The sequence below is a fragment of the Chiroxiphia lanceolata genome, chromosome 28 (assembly GCF_009829145.1).
Source record: "Chiroxiphia lanceolata isolate bChiLan1 chromosome 28, bChiLan1.pri, whole genome shotgun sequence".
NCBI classification, from domain to species: domain Eukaryota; kingdom Metazoa; phylum Chordata; class Aves; order Passeriformes; family Pipridae; genus Chiroxiphia; species Chiroxiphia lanceolata.
This window is the reverse complement of record NC_045664.1, coordinates 3,570,145-3,584,164: the sequence shown is the minus strand read 5'-3', so window position 1 is coordinate 3,584,164 and position 14,020 is coordinate 3,570,145. Positions and strand designations below refer to the sequence as shown.

Below are 14,020 nucleotides of genomic sequence, written 5' to 3'. Positions count from 1 at the left end.
AACACCCCACAAAATGCCCACTTCCGACTTTCCCCCCACCCCGTATCCCACCTTGAACCACAGCCAGGTGGGTGGAAGCAGCAGCAGCAGCAGCAGCAGCAGCAGCCAGGTTTATTTTACCTGTGGTCCCAGCACCCCCAGACCACAACCGTGTCCTGCCCCAAAGCATCCACAAGCACATCCATCCCAGGGCTCCCACCTTCAGCGGGACCCCTGGATGCACATCCCGCTCAGACACACCCCCCCACCCGCCCCATTCCCAAATCCAGGCTTCCCTGGCACTAACTACGGATGGGCACCGTGGCCCGGAGCCGCTGCAGGATGCGGCCCCTCAGCCCCTCGTCCTCCACGTGCCACCAGCGCAGCGCGGGGTCACACGGCTCGGGGGGCACATCCCCGCGGCTGCCCGGGGCGCTCAGCACCACGTTGAAGCAGATGCCATCAGCCTCCCCGGCCCCCCCAGCCCGGTGCTGCAGCCCCAGCAGCCCCAGGACCCCCGTCTGAGGGTCCCAGGGGGGGTCCCAGGGCAGGCAGTCCCGCAGCAGGCGCAGCGCGGGCCGGCACAGCCCCGCGCGCAGCTCGGGGGGGGACGTGCCACAGGCCACCACGGGCAGGTGGGGGGTCCCGGCGGTGCCCAGCAGCACCCACAGGTCGCCAGCGGGGCTGGTGAAGGGCAGCAGGAGGCGCAGGCAGAGGGGGGCACAGGGCAGCTGGCGGGGCAGGGTCGGGGGGTGCGGGGGGCTCCGGCGGTAGCGGGCGGCCAGGTCCAGCACGGGCAGGATGTCCAGGGAGCGCAGGGGCAGCGCTCGGGGGTCCCCCGACCACCACTGGGCCTGCAGGGACTCGGCGTCCGCCTCCTCGAGGGTCTTCAGGGTCCCACCTGAGGGCAGAGAGATGGGGTGTGTGGGGGACAGTGGGACAGGCAGGGGGGTGGCAGTGCCCGGTGATGGGGCTGGGGGGGCCAGTGAGACCCCCGTTGTGGGGCCGATGGTGGGCACTGATAGCCCAGAATGGAGTCGGGGGGATGCCAGTACTGGTGGCTGGTGGGGGCAGGGGACAGCGATGCCCTGGCACAAAAAGGGGAGGGGACACTGATGTCCATTGTGGGGCTGGCAGGGGGTGCTGATGCCCTGGCACAGGGCTGGCTGAGGGTGCTAAAATCCATCGTGGGGCTCGCAGGGGACACAAATGACCTGGCACAGGGCTGGCAGGGGACACAGGCTGGCACAAAGGTGGCAGAGAACACCAGCGACCCAGCACAGGGCTGGCAGAGGACACAGGTGTCCATCATGGAGCTGGCAGGGGACAGGGATGCCCATCATGGGGTTGGAAAGGGACACCAATGCTCTGCCACAGGGCAGAGCAGGGAACAGGGACATCCATCATGGGGCTGGTAAGGGATGCCAATTCCCATCACAGGGCTGGCAGGGGGCACAGGTGCCCATCGTGGTGATGGCAGCGCCCGTCACAGGGGTGGCAGGGGACACAGGTGCCCATCGTGGTGATGGCAGTGCCCGTCACAGGGGTGGCAGGGGACAGGGACATCCATCATGGGGCTGGCAGGGGATGCCAATTCCCATCACAGGGCTGGCTGGGGACACGGACACCCATCGTGGGGCTGGCAGGGGGCACGCCAGGCGCCCCACCCACCCCGTGCCCTCGCAGCCCCCCGGGACTCACCCGCGGGACGCGCCAGGAAGGCGAAGCGGATCCAGGCGGGGCCGCGCTCCTCCAGCGCCAGCAGCGTGACGGGCTCGCACTCCAGCCCCGACTCCTCCTTCACCTCCCGCCGCAGGGCCTCCACGACCCCCTCCCCGGGCTCCATCCTGCCCGCGGGCAGGTACCACCTCCCGCGGCACTCGGGCTTCGCCTCCTGCACCAGCAGCACCGCGCCCTGCGGGCACCGAGGGGCTCGCTGGGCACCGGCGGCTTTCGGGGGGCACCGAGGGTCCCCTCGGGGGGGGCTGCCTCACCTCCTCGTTGAACAGCACGGCCAGCACCACGTAGCAGACGGTCCTGCCCAGGCTCACGGGCGCGGGGGGCGCGGGGGACCCCTCGAAAGTCGCCCCCACTTCCCAAGCGCCCCCGTCCAGCACCGCGTCCAGCTCCGCCGTCGGGGCGTCCCCCATGGAAAAAGCGGGGGGGGGTGGGTCCCGCGGCTGGATGGGGAGGGGGAGCACCCGCTCAGGGGGTGGCGGGGTTTTGGGGCGGGGAGGGGACCTCCCAGACGTGCAGGCGGGGGGACAAGGAGCCCCGGCGGCGCGTGGGCTGGAGGGGGCGGTGAGGGAGGGGGTCTGGCGATTGTGGGGTGCAGGGCGGGGTGGGATGGGGGGTCCCGGAGGAGGGGAAGGGCCTGCTGGACTGCGGGATGGGGAGGGGGGTGTAGGTGGGGAAGGGTCTGCTGGGCTGGGGGGGCACGTAGCAAGGGAAGAGCTCGGTGGCCTTGGCGATGCAGGGTGGGGCGCAGAAGGGGAAGGGTCTGCTGGACTGGGGGACCCCCAGGGGGCTGTAGGGGGGCAGGTAGAAGGGGAAGGGGTCGCTAGGCTTGGGGAGCCGCGGGGGGCTGCGGTAGGGGAAGGGCTGGCTGGACTGGGGGAGGCATGGGGGGGCACAGGCCGGGAAGGGCTGGCTGGACTGGGACAGGGGGCACAGGGCGCTGGGCGGGAAGAGTTTGCAGGATTTGGGGAGCCGGGGGGGGCTGCGGTAGGAGAAGGGCTGGCTGGACTGCAGGATGCACGGGAAGCTGAAGGACGTGAAGGGCTGGCTGGACTGGGGGAGACTGGGGGGAAAGGGCTGGCTGGACTGGAGGAGACTGGGGGGAAAGGGCTGGCTGGACTGGAAGATACTGGGCGGAAAAGGGTGGCTGGACTGGAAGATACTGGGTGGAAAAGGGTGGCTGGACTGGAAGATAGTGGGAGGAAAAGGCTGGCCTGACTGGAAGATACTGGGGGGAAAGGGCTGGCTGGACTGGGGAGTACTGGGGGGAAGGGGTCGGCTAGACTGGAGGATACTGGTGGGAGAAGGCTGGCTGGACTGGGGGATAGTGGGAGGGTAGGGCCTGCTGGACTGGGGGACGCCTGGGCTGGGGTAGAAGAGGTCGCTGGGCTGGGGGGTGCTGGGGGGGCTGGAACTGGGAGGGGACTGGGGGTCCCAGGGTGGCCAGGACTGCAGGGCACTGAGGGGAGAGGGCTGGTCCCAGTCTGGGGGGAATGGGAAAGGGGTGGGGGGCAGCGGGGGGCAGGGGGGCGAGCTGGGCTGCAGGGTGCAATGGGGGGGGGCAGGAGGGGCTGGGGGGTGTGCTGGGGCTGGGGGGCTGGGGAAGGTTTGGGGGGCTGCAATAAGGGTTTGGGGGCTGCAATAGAAGGGTTTGAGGGGCTGCAGGGAGCAATGAGGGAGGATGTTCAGTGGGACTGCAATGAGGACTGGGGGGCTGCAATAAGGGTTTCGGGGGGAGCTGCAGGCTGCAATGGGGAGGATGTTTTGGGGGGGCTGCAATAGAGGGAGGGCTCGGGGGGGTTGCAATCAGGGTCAGGGGGTTGCAATAAGGGTTTGGGGGAGCTGCAGGGTGCAACGGGGAGGATGTTTGGGGGGGGCTGCAATAGCGGGAGGGCTGGGGGGTTGCAGTCAGGGTTGGGGGGTTGCAATAAGGATTTGGGGGAGCTGCAGGGTGCAACGGGGAGGATGTTTGGGGGGGGCTGCAGGGGAGGCTATAATAAGGGAGGGTCCGGGAGGGTTGCAGTCAGGGTTGGGGGGGGCTGCAGGGTGCAAGGGGGAGGATGTTTTTGGGGGGGCTGCAACAAGGGAATGGTTTCGGGGAGGCTGCAGGGTGCAACGCGCAGGATGTTTCGGGGAGGGCTGCAATAGGGGGAGGCTTTGAGGGGCTGCAGGCTGCAGCAGGGGAAGGTTTGCGGGGCTGCGGGTGCAGCGGGAGCGAGCCGGGGGTCGCGGGGAAGGTCCGGGGGTCGCGGGGAGAGCGCAGGGACCCCGCAGCCCCCCCCTGCCCCGCGCATGCGCCGCGCACTCACCGCGCCGGGGGCTCCGCCGCGCGGGGCCCGCCCACCCCCTCGCCGCCCATTGGCCGCGCCACCGCGGCTTCTCAATTTCTATTGGCTGATCCTGCCGTCACTCCGGCTGGGCGGGGCTTGGCTTTAAAGGGGCCGCGCGAGCGCGTGGCGTCGTGCTAATTAATTAGGCGGTGCTAATTACACTCTGGTCGTCGCACGGTGGTCATCGCACGGTGCCCACTGCACTCCATGATACCCATTTCCCCATGCTGATTAGTTGCCCGGTGCTAATTAACTGCCCCATGCTAATTAACTGCCCTGTGCTAATTAACTGCCCCGTGCTAGTGCCCGGTGCTGTTTCAGCCTCCCTGATCCCAGTGGGATGGAGGGGGATGAGGGGAGATGCCAAAGTGACCCTGATGGGATGGAGGGGGGGGATGCTGGTGGTGGCACTGGGACCATCCCTGACCTCTCTGGGATTGAAGGGATATGCTGGTGGTGGCACTGGGAGCATCCCTGACCTCTTTGGGATTGAAGGGATATGCTGGTGGTGGCACTGGGACCATCCCTGACCTCTCTGGGATTGAAGGGATATGCTGGTGGTGGCACTGGGAGCATCCCTGACCTCGTTGGGATTGAAGGGATATGCTGGTGGTGGCACTGGGAGCATCCCTGACCTCGTTGGGATTGAAGGGATATGCTGGTGGTGGCACTGGGAGCATCCCTGACCTCTTTGGGATTGAAGGAATATGCTGGTCGTGGCACTGGAACATCCCTGACCCCAGTGGGATGGAGGGAGGATGAAGGGAGACCCCAAGATGGATGCTGGTGGTGCCATGAGAGCATCCCTGACACCGATGGGATGGAGGAGATATGAAGGGAGATGCCAAGGTGGATGCTGGTGGTGCTACCAGAGCACCCCTAACCTCGATGGGATGGCAGGAGATGCCAGAGGAGTTGCTGGTGATGCCTCTGGAGCACCCCTGACCTCATTGGGATGGAGGGGGGATGAATGGACACCCCAAGGCGGGTGCTGGTGGTGCCATAGGATCACCCCTGACCCTGATGGGATAGCAGGAGACAACAGGGCAGGTGTTGGTGATGCCACCGGAGCACCCCTGACCCCCATGGGATGGAAGGGAGATGCTGGTGGTGCCACTGGAATATCCCCGACCCCAATGGGACAGATGGTGGACGAAGGCAGATGCCAGGGTGGATGCTGGTGGTGCCACTGGATCATCCCTGACTGTCATGGAATGGATGGGGGATGAAAGGAGACACCAAGGCAGTGCTGATGGTGCCCCCAGAGCATCCCTGACCCCGATGGGAAAGAAGGGGGATGAAGTCAGACCCCGAGGCAGTGCTGGTGGCGCCGGTGCCCCCGGCACACTGTGGACACTTTATTCCTCCTGCCCCGAGCCGTCCTGGAAGATCCTGGAGCAAAGCACTGAGCTGGAAGTGCCCGCTCCTGGCTCCCTGGGGGTCCAGGCCCACGTCCAGCCCCCATCCCAGACTTGTCAGAGCATCCTTCCAGCATTCTACGGGCTCACTTGCAGCCCCGCAGGACCCCCAGCGCCTCCCGCACGGCGGCGAAGATCATCCCATCCAGCTGCAGGGGGTGCAAAGAGGGGGGGTCAGCACTGCTCACCCCCCACCAGGACCCTCCCAGACACACACACACCCCCCAGACCACCCACCTGGGCGTGGAGCTGGCGTGTGGTCCCGGTGGGATCGGGGCCGAGGAGCCGGAGGCGGGCGGAGCTCTCCGGGGACAGGAACCGCTGCTCCACGCTGATGGTGCCCGTCAGGCTCTGTACCTGCACCAGGGGGGCATCAGGGGCTCGCCCCACCTCGCTTCCCACACGGGGGGGTGGCACAGCTGCCCCCCTGAGCGGGGTTCGGGGCTGCCTACCTGGTGGGGAGCCCCCGCGGGGACCAGCACGGCGTCCCCCAGGCACTGGAGGAGGGTCCAGCCGCTCACCCCGCACTCCTCCCGCAGCCGCCTCCGCAGCGCCGCGCCCAGGTAACGCCCGGGGGGGTCCAGGGAGCGCCCGGGGGGCTCCCCCGTGGCCACCCCCTCCTGCCCCGGCTCCTCGGATGCCTGTGGGGTGCCAGGGGTGAGCGGAGCTGGAAGGGGGCGGGGGCCGGAGCGGGACAAAGGATGCTCCAGTGGCACCACGAGCCCCCATCTCGGGGTCTCCCTTCATCCCCCCTGCATCCCACCGGGGTCAGGGATGATCCAATGGCACCACTTGAGGCGGGGTGGGCAGCACGGGAGGGGTTGCCCTGGTGGCCCCAGGACTGACCTTGCTCAGGAAATCCCGGATCCGGGCGGCGTCCTCGGCACGGAAGATGTGCCACAGTGCCCCGGGCCGGCCGCCCGTGTCCTTGAGCCGCTCCCTCAGCGCCGCATCCACGTCATCCGTGTCGCCGGGCAGGAGCACCTCTGCGGGCAGAGGGGGGGCTCAGGGAGGGCTCGGGGGGGTGGTGTGGTGTGGGGGTACCCCCGGTGCTCCCCCTGTACCCCGCGGTGCCGCCGCAGCGTGAACCAGGATGTTGATGGAATCGGCAGCTTCCACCAACAGGTTTTTGGTCCCGACGTTCCGGTCCCGCGGGTGCACACCTGGAAGTGGGAGCGAGGTGCTGGGTGAGCATCGAGCATCCCCATGGGAGGGGGGGGCCCAGGTGCCCCCCAAAGTCCCCGTACCACGCTCACCATAGGCTGCACAGACACGTGGGCGCAGCCAGCGCCGGCCCCGCCGGCCCCGCAGGTGGGTGGCCAGGTTGAGGCGGCCGCTGGCCCCGCAGTACTCGGGCAGGGGCAGGCTGGCACGCAGGTTGGTGGTCCTGTGGCACAGGGCGGGTGTTTGACACTGGGGCACCAAGGTACAGGCGAGGGCAGAGCCGCCCCGCTGCCCCCAGTGCTGGCGTGGGGAGGTCAGGGAAGGGGGGACCCCCCCTCTGCCAACACCTACCGGCTCAGCTCCATGTCCCCAAAGCCACTCTCCAGCTTCAGCAAGTCCCCAGTGCCCTGTTCCTGCTCCGGGGATGCTGTGGAAGGGAGCTCAGCATCACACACAGGGATGGAGGGGAGGGGGGCACAGCCCGGCTCCCCTCACACCTGGCTCCAAAATCACCCCGGGCACCCCACAGACTCATGGCCCCGGCTCCCCTCACACCTCACCCCAAAATCACCCCGGGCACCCCACAGACTCATGGCCCCGGCTCCCCTCACACCTCACCCCAAAATCACCTCGGGCACCCCACAGACTCATGGCCCCGGCTCCCCTCACACCTCACCCCAAAATCACCTCGGGCACCCCACAGACTCATGGCCCCGGCTCCCCTCACACCTCACCCCAAAATCACCTCGGGCACCCCACAGACTCATGGCCCCGGCTCCCCTCACACCTCACCCCAAAATCACCCCGGGCACCCCACAGACTCATGGCCCCGCTCACCCGCACTGGCAGCAAAGCCATCCCAGAACTCCCGGCTGCTCAGGCGGACACGACTCGCCGGCGCCCGCAGGTTCACCGCCTCCACCTCCTGCTCCCCCCGGGGTGGGCGGAACGACTCCGGCCCCCAGAGCCGCCCCTCCAGCCTCTTCTGCAGCCCTGAAACCAGCACGGGCTGCCGGGGCAGCTGGGGCTCAGTGGGGATGGGGGGGGGGTCCCGGGTGTCCCCACATCCCCCAGGGATGGGGGCTTACCTGGCCCTGCCGCCAGTGCTCCTGGAAGAGTTTGTAGTTGCTGGCATGGCCGGGGTCGTGCAGCCAGAGCAGCCCACTGGGCTCCAGGACGCAGTGGGATGCGGGGGGCTCGGGGGTGCTGGGCGGGCTCAGCTCGCCCCCCACCTGCCTCTCCTGGATCTTCTTCTCCACCACGCGGGCGATGATGCTGTCCAGGATGCTGGTCAGGCGGTTGTCCTGGAAGGAAGGGGGGGGGATGCAAATGGGGAGCCCCTCAGCCCACCCTGGCCGCCCCTAAGGTGGAGTGGGCAGCACGGGAGGGGGTGCCCTGGTCGCCTCGGGACTCACGCTGGGCAGGGTGGGCACCACGGGGGCGAAGGCCATGCGCACCCCGTCCTGCCCCAGGCACAGCTTCACGGCGGTGGAGGCCAGCAGGTCGCACAGGGTGGTGGTCTGCATGGCCCCCCGGGCCGGGGGCTGCCCCGGTGATGGTGGCCCCCCCTCGGGGCTCTCTGCTCAGAGGGGGGGTGAGAGAACATGATCAGGGTCGCCCACGCCGCCCTCTGCATCTCACCCCTCTTTACCCAGCACCCCGAGAAGGGGAGGGGGTGCAGCATCCCTGACCCCCCCGGGGCGGGGGGGTCGCAGCCAGCCCTACCTTCCTTGATGGGCCGGGAGGTGTTGGCTTGGCCGTGGCTGGGGGGTGGCAGGGTGGGCACCGCGGCCCCCGGCGGCTCCTGGAACACCCGTGTGGGCGTCAGGGGGGAGCCACATCCCCCCCTACCCCCCCTGTGCAGGGGTTGGGGTGCACCTGAACCGCATTTCCACCCCCATCCCCAGCTCCCCCCATACCTGCCTGCCCGGGGGCTCAGCCGGGCTCTGCTCCGCAGCCCCTTCCCTGCAGGGACAGTGGGACTCGATGCCAAACTTGGCCCTGACCTCGTGCAGAAGCTTCCAGAGCCTGGTCAGGACTGGGGACAACGGGGACAGGGGTGTCAGCCCCCCTGCAGCAGACAGGGGGAGGGTCCCGGGGCTGGGGGACACACTCACCACAGGTGGGGACGAACTGCGTGGGGACCAGGGCTGTGACGGGGTGCTCTGGCCCGGGGGTGCACTGAGGCGGCTGTGCTGGACCCTCTGCGTCAGAGAGAGGGTGTGTTTGTCCCCACCGAGCCCCCCACCAAGGACTGACACCCCCTTTTCATCCTTCCCCCCCTCTCCACGTACCGGGGCCGTCGGCCTCCCTCCTGCTGCGGTGGCAGGCGGGGCACAGCTGGAAGCCACATCTGGCGCAGCTCCAGTGGGAGTTGAAGAAGCTGCGCTGGCAGGCGTCGCAGAGCTGGGGGGCTCCTTCCCCCCGCCTCCAGGCCATCACCCCTGGGGGGAAGCATGGCCTCAGCCTCCCCAGTGTGTGCCCAGCGCCCCCCCAGTGTGTGCCCAGTGCCCCCCACTGTCCCCCCATCCCAGTCCCCCCTTACCCTCGGGCCTGCCGGGGGCTCCCGGCCACGTGTCCCTGTCCCTGCGGACGGCGTCGCAGAAGGGGTCCCCCAGGACCCCCAGGAGGTACTTGGCCAGGCAGAGGCTGCTCCCCACACTCCTGCCCCCCGGCTCGGGGCCGGGTTCCTCCGGCAGCTCCCCCTCGGCCTCCCCCAGGGTGCAGAGGCCGTCAACACTCAGCTCCCCGTTGTCCCCCAGGGCGAACCTGCAGGGAGAGAGGGCGGGAGAGGGGCTCAGAAACGGGGTGATGAGATGGGAGGTTAAGAATTGGGGTGATGGGAGAGGGTCCTCAAAGGTGGGAGGGGATTCTCTAAAGCAGGGTGACAGGAGAGGACAGTGTGAAGAGGGGAGAGGGGACGGTGTAAAGTGGGGACACTCTGAAATAGGGTGATGGGAGAGGGTGTTCTGAAGCAGGGTGACAAGACAGGATGCTCTCAAGTGATGGGAATAATGGGGAAAGTGCCCCAAGGCAGGGTGGCTGGAGAGGTGGCTGCGAAGAGGGATGATGGGAGGGGATGCTCCAAAGAGGAGACATTAAAAAGTGGGGTAATGGAAGGGGATGCTCCAAAATGAGGTGATGGGAGAGGATGCTCCATGGACCCCCCACCCTGTGAGCTGCCCAGGAGCCCCGGGCTCACCTGCGGAAGTGCAGCAGCCTACAGGTGCTCTCTGGGGGCTCCTCCTCCTCCTCCTCCTCGCCCAGGGGGGCACAGGCACAGCAGCGGGGGATGCCCGGGGGCAGCGCAGTGCAGGGCAGGCTCTGCAGGCACCACGGCTCCTGCCGGCTCGGCGGCTCTGAGGGACACAGGGAGTGCTTGGGGACACCGTGGAGCCCCATCCACACCAGCCAGGAGGGACTGGGAGCATCCAAGGCCAGGCTGGACGGGGCTTGGGGCACCCTGGTCTGGTGGAAGGTGTCCCTGCCCACGGCAAGGGGTTGGAACGAGATGGTCTTTAAGGTCCCTTCCAACCCAAGCCGCTCCAGGATTGTGGGACTCTGTGACTGTCATGCTGCAGCGGGGGCTGGAAACTGGGCCAGAAAGTAGGGCTGGAAAGTAGGGCTGGAGCTCTGCAGAGGTCAGGGCTGAGATGCCAACTCCTCCCCGGGGAGTCACTGACCCAGTGACGGTACTTCCACCCCTTGGGCATCCCACCCGAGGGTGCCACGCTGCCCCAAAGGAACATTTCCACCCCCCCAGGCGTCCCACTCGAGGGTGCCACACTGCACCAAAGGAGCATTTCCATCCATTCCTGCCCTGGGAATCACTGCCAGCCTCAAACCATGGCAGGGAAAGCCCCAGCACAGCGGGTTTCCCGGCCCTCACGTGTTCCCAGCTCGTGTTGTGGGCGCCGGGAACGGGGATGGAACGTTCCCTGTGGGATTGGGTGATGCCACCACCCTCTCGCCAGCCCCACCGGGCACCCTCCTTCCTTACCTCCCTCTCCCAGCTCCATCCTCCTCTCCTCGGGGTCCCCTCGGCTCTCTGTGCCCTCCCCGGGGCACACGGTGGCCTTCGTGCCCCTCTTGGCCGCCCCGGCGCCCTCGCTGGCAGCTCGGGGTCCCTCGGCGGTGCCATGGGGGCGTTTGGCCGAGCGTTTGCCCTCCCCGGGGGGCTCGGGACCCCCGTCCCGCCGGGCAGCCTTGAGGCGAGGCAGCGACTGCTCCGAGTGCCGCGTCAGCCACGTCTTCTTCAGCTTGGTGTGGTTGCTGGGGGGGCACGGGAAACGCCCCCCGGGCATGCCCAGCGCGGGCTCGAAGGGGTTGGGCACTCTGCAGCCCACCCCCGGGCACCCATCGCAGCCCGGGGTGGGGCAGAGACAGGCTGGGGGGGGCTCCGGCTTGGCGAGAGCCGGCGGGTAGTGCCCGTCCGCGAGCAGAGGCGACGGGTTGGGCTCCCTGGATCCCGGTGGCGAGCCGGGCTGGAGGCTTTGGTACCCCAGGCGCTCATCTTTGGGCTCCGAGGGCCGTCCCGGCCCCGTTTCCATGGAAAAATCGGCGCCGTGGGGCCGCGCGCCCACCCAGGGACCCCCGCAGCCCCCCGCGCCGGGCTGCAGGAGGAAGAGGGGGTGGCTGGCGCTGGGGGGAGGCGTTCGGGCGTGGGCAGCGGGCACCGCCGAGCTGCCCCCGGCTCGGCCATCCCTCCACGGGGCTCCCGGCGGCTCCGGCCCCGCCGGCTCCCCCTCCCCGTCTCTGTCCTGCCCTGCCTGGCCCTTGCCCAGCAGCTGCGGCGCCGCGTGGTCCTTGGCGGGGGGGTGGAAACCGGGTTCTTTCTTCGGGTAAAACTCCTGCAAAGGGAGCAGAGGGGGGTTGGTGTCACCCGGGCTGTGGGTCTCTGTCACTGCCTGTCACCCGCGTCGCTGCGGGGCGGGGGGGGGTGACGAGGAACGTCCCGTGGCCCTGCCTCAGTTTCCCCACCGCGGCTGTCCCGGCGCTTCCCCGTCGCCGGCGGTGGGGTGATGGGGGTTCGGTGTGTTCCCCCCCCTCCCCCGCGGCAGCGTGGGAAAGGAATGGGGAGCCGCAGCGGCACGGGGTGCGACGGGCGCACCCAGGGCTGGCAGCGCTGCCTCCCGCCGCCCCCGCCGGCTCCTGCCGCCGTGACTCAGCCCCGGGGGTGGCATCACCCGCGGGGACACCGCGGAGCAGAGCAGCATCACCCCCCCAGGGGCGTGTCACCCCGTCCCTCAGGGGGGACTGGGACGCCCCTGACGAGCTGCAGGAGAGAGGGGGGGGCTGCCTTGCCCTCGGGGGGAGCTGCCCGGCCCTGCCCTGGCTGCGGGTGCCAGCGCGGCCTTTCGCAACGCTCCGCTCCCGGCCGGGTTCAGGCGAGGCTGGAGCCCGCTGCCACCCGGGGACCCCCGACTATCCACGCTCTCCGGGGCGTCCTACCTTGTTCCCTGAGCTGGAGCAGTCGTCGAAGGGGGTCAGGGCCGCCTTGCACCTGGGCGGGACCCCCAGGTAGAGGGGCTGTCCCCAGGCGGGCGCGTAGGAGCCCAGGCGCCAGTCCACGCCGGCGAACCGCCCGTCCCCCATCGCCCCCGGCGCCTCCGCCCCCGCGCCGCCGAACGGGGGGTCGGCCGGGGGTCCGGCGGGCAGCAGCGAGGACAGGAGGAAGGGACTGTGCTTGGCCTCCACGAGGAAGGGGCAGTGGCGGAAAGCCGGGGGGTCTCCGGCCGTGTCCCCCGCGCCCGTTCGGGGCTTGCCGGCGGCATTGGGGAGCTGAGGGTCCAGCCCCGGCACGGGCAGGGGGTAGCGGTGGTACGCGTGGCTGTAGAGGGCCAGGGGGGCCAGCACGGCCTCGGCCCACCGCGGCCCAGGGTGGTCCTTGCAGGGCTCCCCCCAGCCCGCCTTGGGCTGCCCGTTCCTGGGGGGCAGCAGCGGGGGCAGCTCGGCCCCGTCCTTGGGGCGGCACAGGGCGTCCCGCAGGCACGGCGGGGCCGGGGGGTAGGGACAGCCCAGCCGGCCCCCGGCGAGCTCCCGGACGGGTCCCAAACATCCCTCGGAGCCCCTCCAGGGACACCCTTTCTCCATTCCGTAGCTCAGCTTGCCGGGCTCCGCGTAGCCCGGGAGTCCCAGCTCGGTAGCAGCGCTTCGGGATAAGACCATCCCACTGCTCTCCATCCCCCGGGAGTCCTGCGCTGCGTCCGGGGCTCTCCTCCACCGCGGCGGGGTCTCCCCCATCCTCGCGTCGCTGGCCATGCTGCTCCCACACTCATGTGGTGCTCAGCGCCGTCCCGGGCTGGCCGGACCCTGCGGGCAGAGAGAGGGGCATCAGTGGGGCACCGCACCGAGCTCTGCCCGGGCAGCGAGGCACGGGGATGACTGGGGGTGTCGCTGGGGGGGCTGCTTTCAACCCCCCGGCTCCCCCGCGCCGTGTTAGATGGAAATCTTCGCGGCATGGCGAACGGGGGGATCCCTGGCTCCCGTGTGCCCCGCGGCATCCGTCGGGAAGCACGACCCGGGAGGGGAGGGCACATGTCTGGAGCGTGTGTATTCGCCGTCCCGTCCGGTCCCTTCTGCGCCCATCCCGGCGTGGCTGGAGGCCGGGACGCTCCTCGCGCCCACCCGTCCCTCCGCACCCAGCCTGGCCCCGCGCCCGGCCGCTGGCACCCAGCGTGGGGAGGCCGTGCCCCGCGCAGGTATTTGCCTCCGGCCAGGGCTGGGCTGCGCTTCCCAGGAGGGCTTCCAGAGAGGGGGGAGCTCCCCGCTCCCAGGGGCCCCTCCTGGGGAGAAATGCCTGGGGAGATTTTGCTGGATTAACCCTCCTCCGGGACCCGGGCCACACGCAGGCGCGGGGTGCAGAGCCCAGAGCTCGCCGTGCCGGCGGTGGCATCCCTTCTCCCTTCTCCCTGTCCCCTGTGCCCCTCCCTGCCCAGCAGCCGGGACAGCCAAGGGGGACAGGCACGAGGTCACCCAGCTCCCAGTCCCACTGCAGGGTGGGACGGAGCCGCCCCCATGGCCGGGACGGGGACAGGAGTGGGATGAGGACAGGAACAAGGTGGGGACAGGAGCAGGGTGGGGACAGAAGTTTGTGTCCTCAGAGCCGCCTGTCCCCGTCACATCCTCTGCCAAGGAGGGCAAAGTCCCCATTCCCACACTGCTCAGGAAGCATCCTGGAGCACCCTGTCCGAGCCGGGGCACCCTGGGCCACAGGGACACCCTGGGGACACCCACCCTGTCCCTCCAAGGGGCAGGACCCAGCCAGGCTCTCCCATCCAGCCTCGCTCCATGACTCTGCTCCCAGCCTTGCCCCTGGTGCTCCAGGGCTGTCCCACCACAGGTCACCCCTGGGGTCCCCCCAGCTCCCCCAAGGTCCCCAGGGTGATGTTG

At 69.3% G+C, this 14,020-nt stretch overlaps 3 protein-coding genes across 3 annotated transcripts; all 3 read right to left on the bottom strand.

Annotated features, from left to right (window-relative positions):
• Nucleotides 1-88: 88 nt before the first annotated feature.
• On the bottom strand, nucleotides 89-4,036 carry NUDT18 (nudix hydrolase 18). Its single transcript, XM_032712751.1, has 4 exons — nucleotides 4,026-4,036; nucleotides 1,974-2,159; nucleotides 1,681-1,894; nucleotides 89-880 (listed from the first exon to the last, which is right to left on the bottom strand). The coding sequence occupies exons 2-4, from the start codon at nucleotides 2,127-2,129 to the stop codon at nucleotides 282-284; spliced, it is 969 nt and encodes a 322-aa protein (XP_032568642.1). The 5' UTR covers nucleotides 2,130-2,159; nucleotides 4,026-4,036; the 3' UTR covers nucleotides 89-281.
• LOC116799360 (vegetative cell wall protein gp1-like) lies at nucleotides 2,185-4,075 on the bottom strand. Its single transcript, XM_032712431.1, has 2 exons — nucleotides 4,026-4,075; nucleotides 2,185-2,779 (listed from the first exon to the last, which is right to left on the bottom strand). Exons 1-2 carry the CDS (start codon nucleotides 4,073-4,075, stop codon nucleotides 2,185-2,187), a joined length of 645 nt encoding a protein of 214 aa, XP_032568322.1.
• Nucleotides 4,076-5,475: 1,400 nt separating this feature from the next.
• HR (HR lysine demethylase and nuclear receptor corepressor) lies at nucleotides 5,476-12,223 on the bottom strand. The gene is made up of 18 exons (XM_032712749.1): nucleotides 12,080-12,223; nucleotides 10,629-11,478; nucleotides 9,831-9,987; nucleotides 9,174-9,397; nucleotides 8,923-9,072; nucleotides 8,746-8,832; nucleotides 8,548-8,666; nucleotides 8,354-8,432; nucleotides 8,044-8,207; nucleotides 7,717-7,932; nucleotides 7,466-7,637; nucleotides 6,980-7,055; nucleotides 6,721-6,851; nucleotides 6,529-6,627; nucleotides 6,311-6,450; nucleotides 5,917-6,105; nucleotides 5,702-5,821; nucleotides 5,476-5,613 (listed from the first exon to the last, which is right to left on the bottom strand). The coding sequence occupies exons 1-18, from the start codon at nucleotides 12,221-12,223 to the stop codon at nucleotides 5,551-5,553; spliced, it is 3,180 nt and encodes a 1,059-aa protein (XP_032568640.1). The 3' UTR covers nucleotides 5,476-5,550.
• Nucleotides 12,224-14,020: the final 1,797 nt, after the last annotated feature.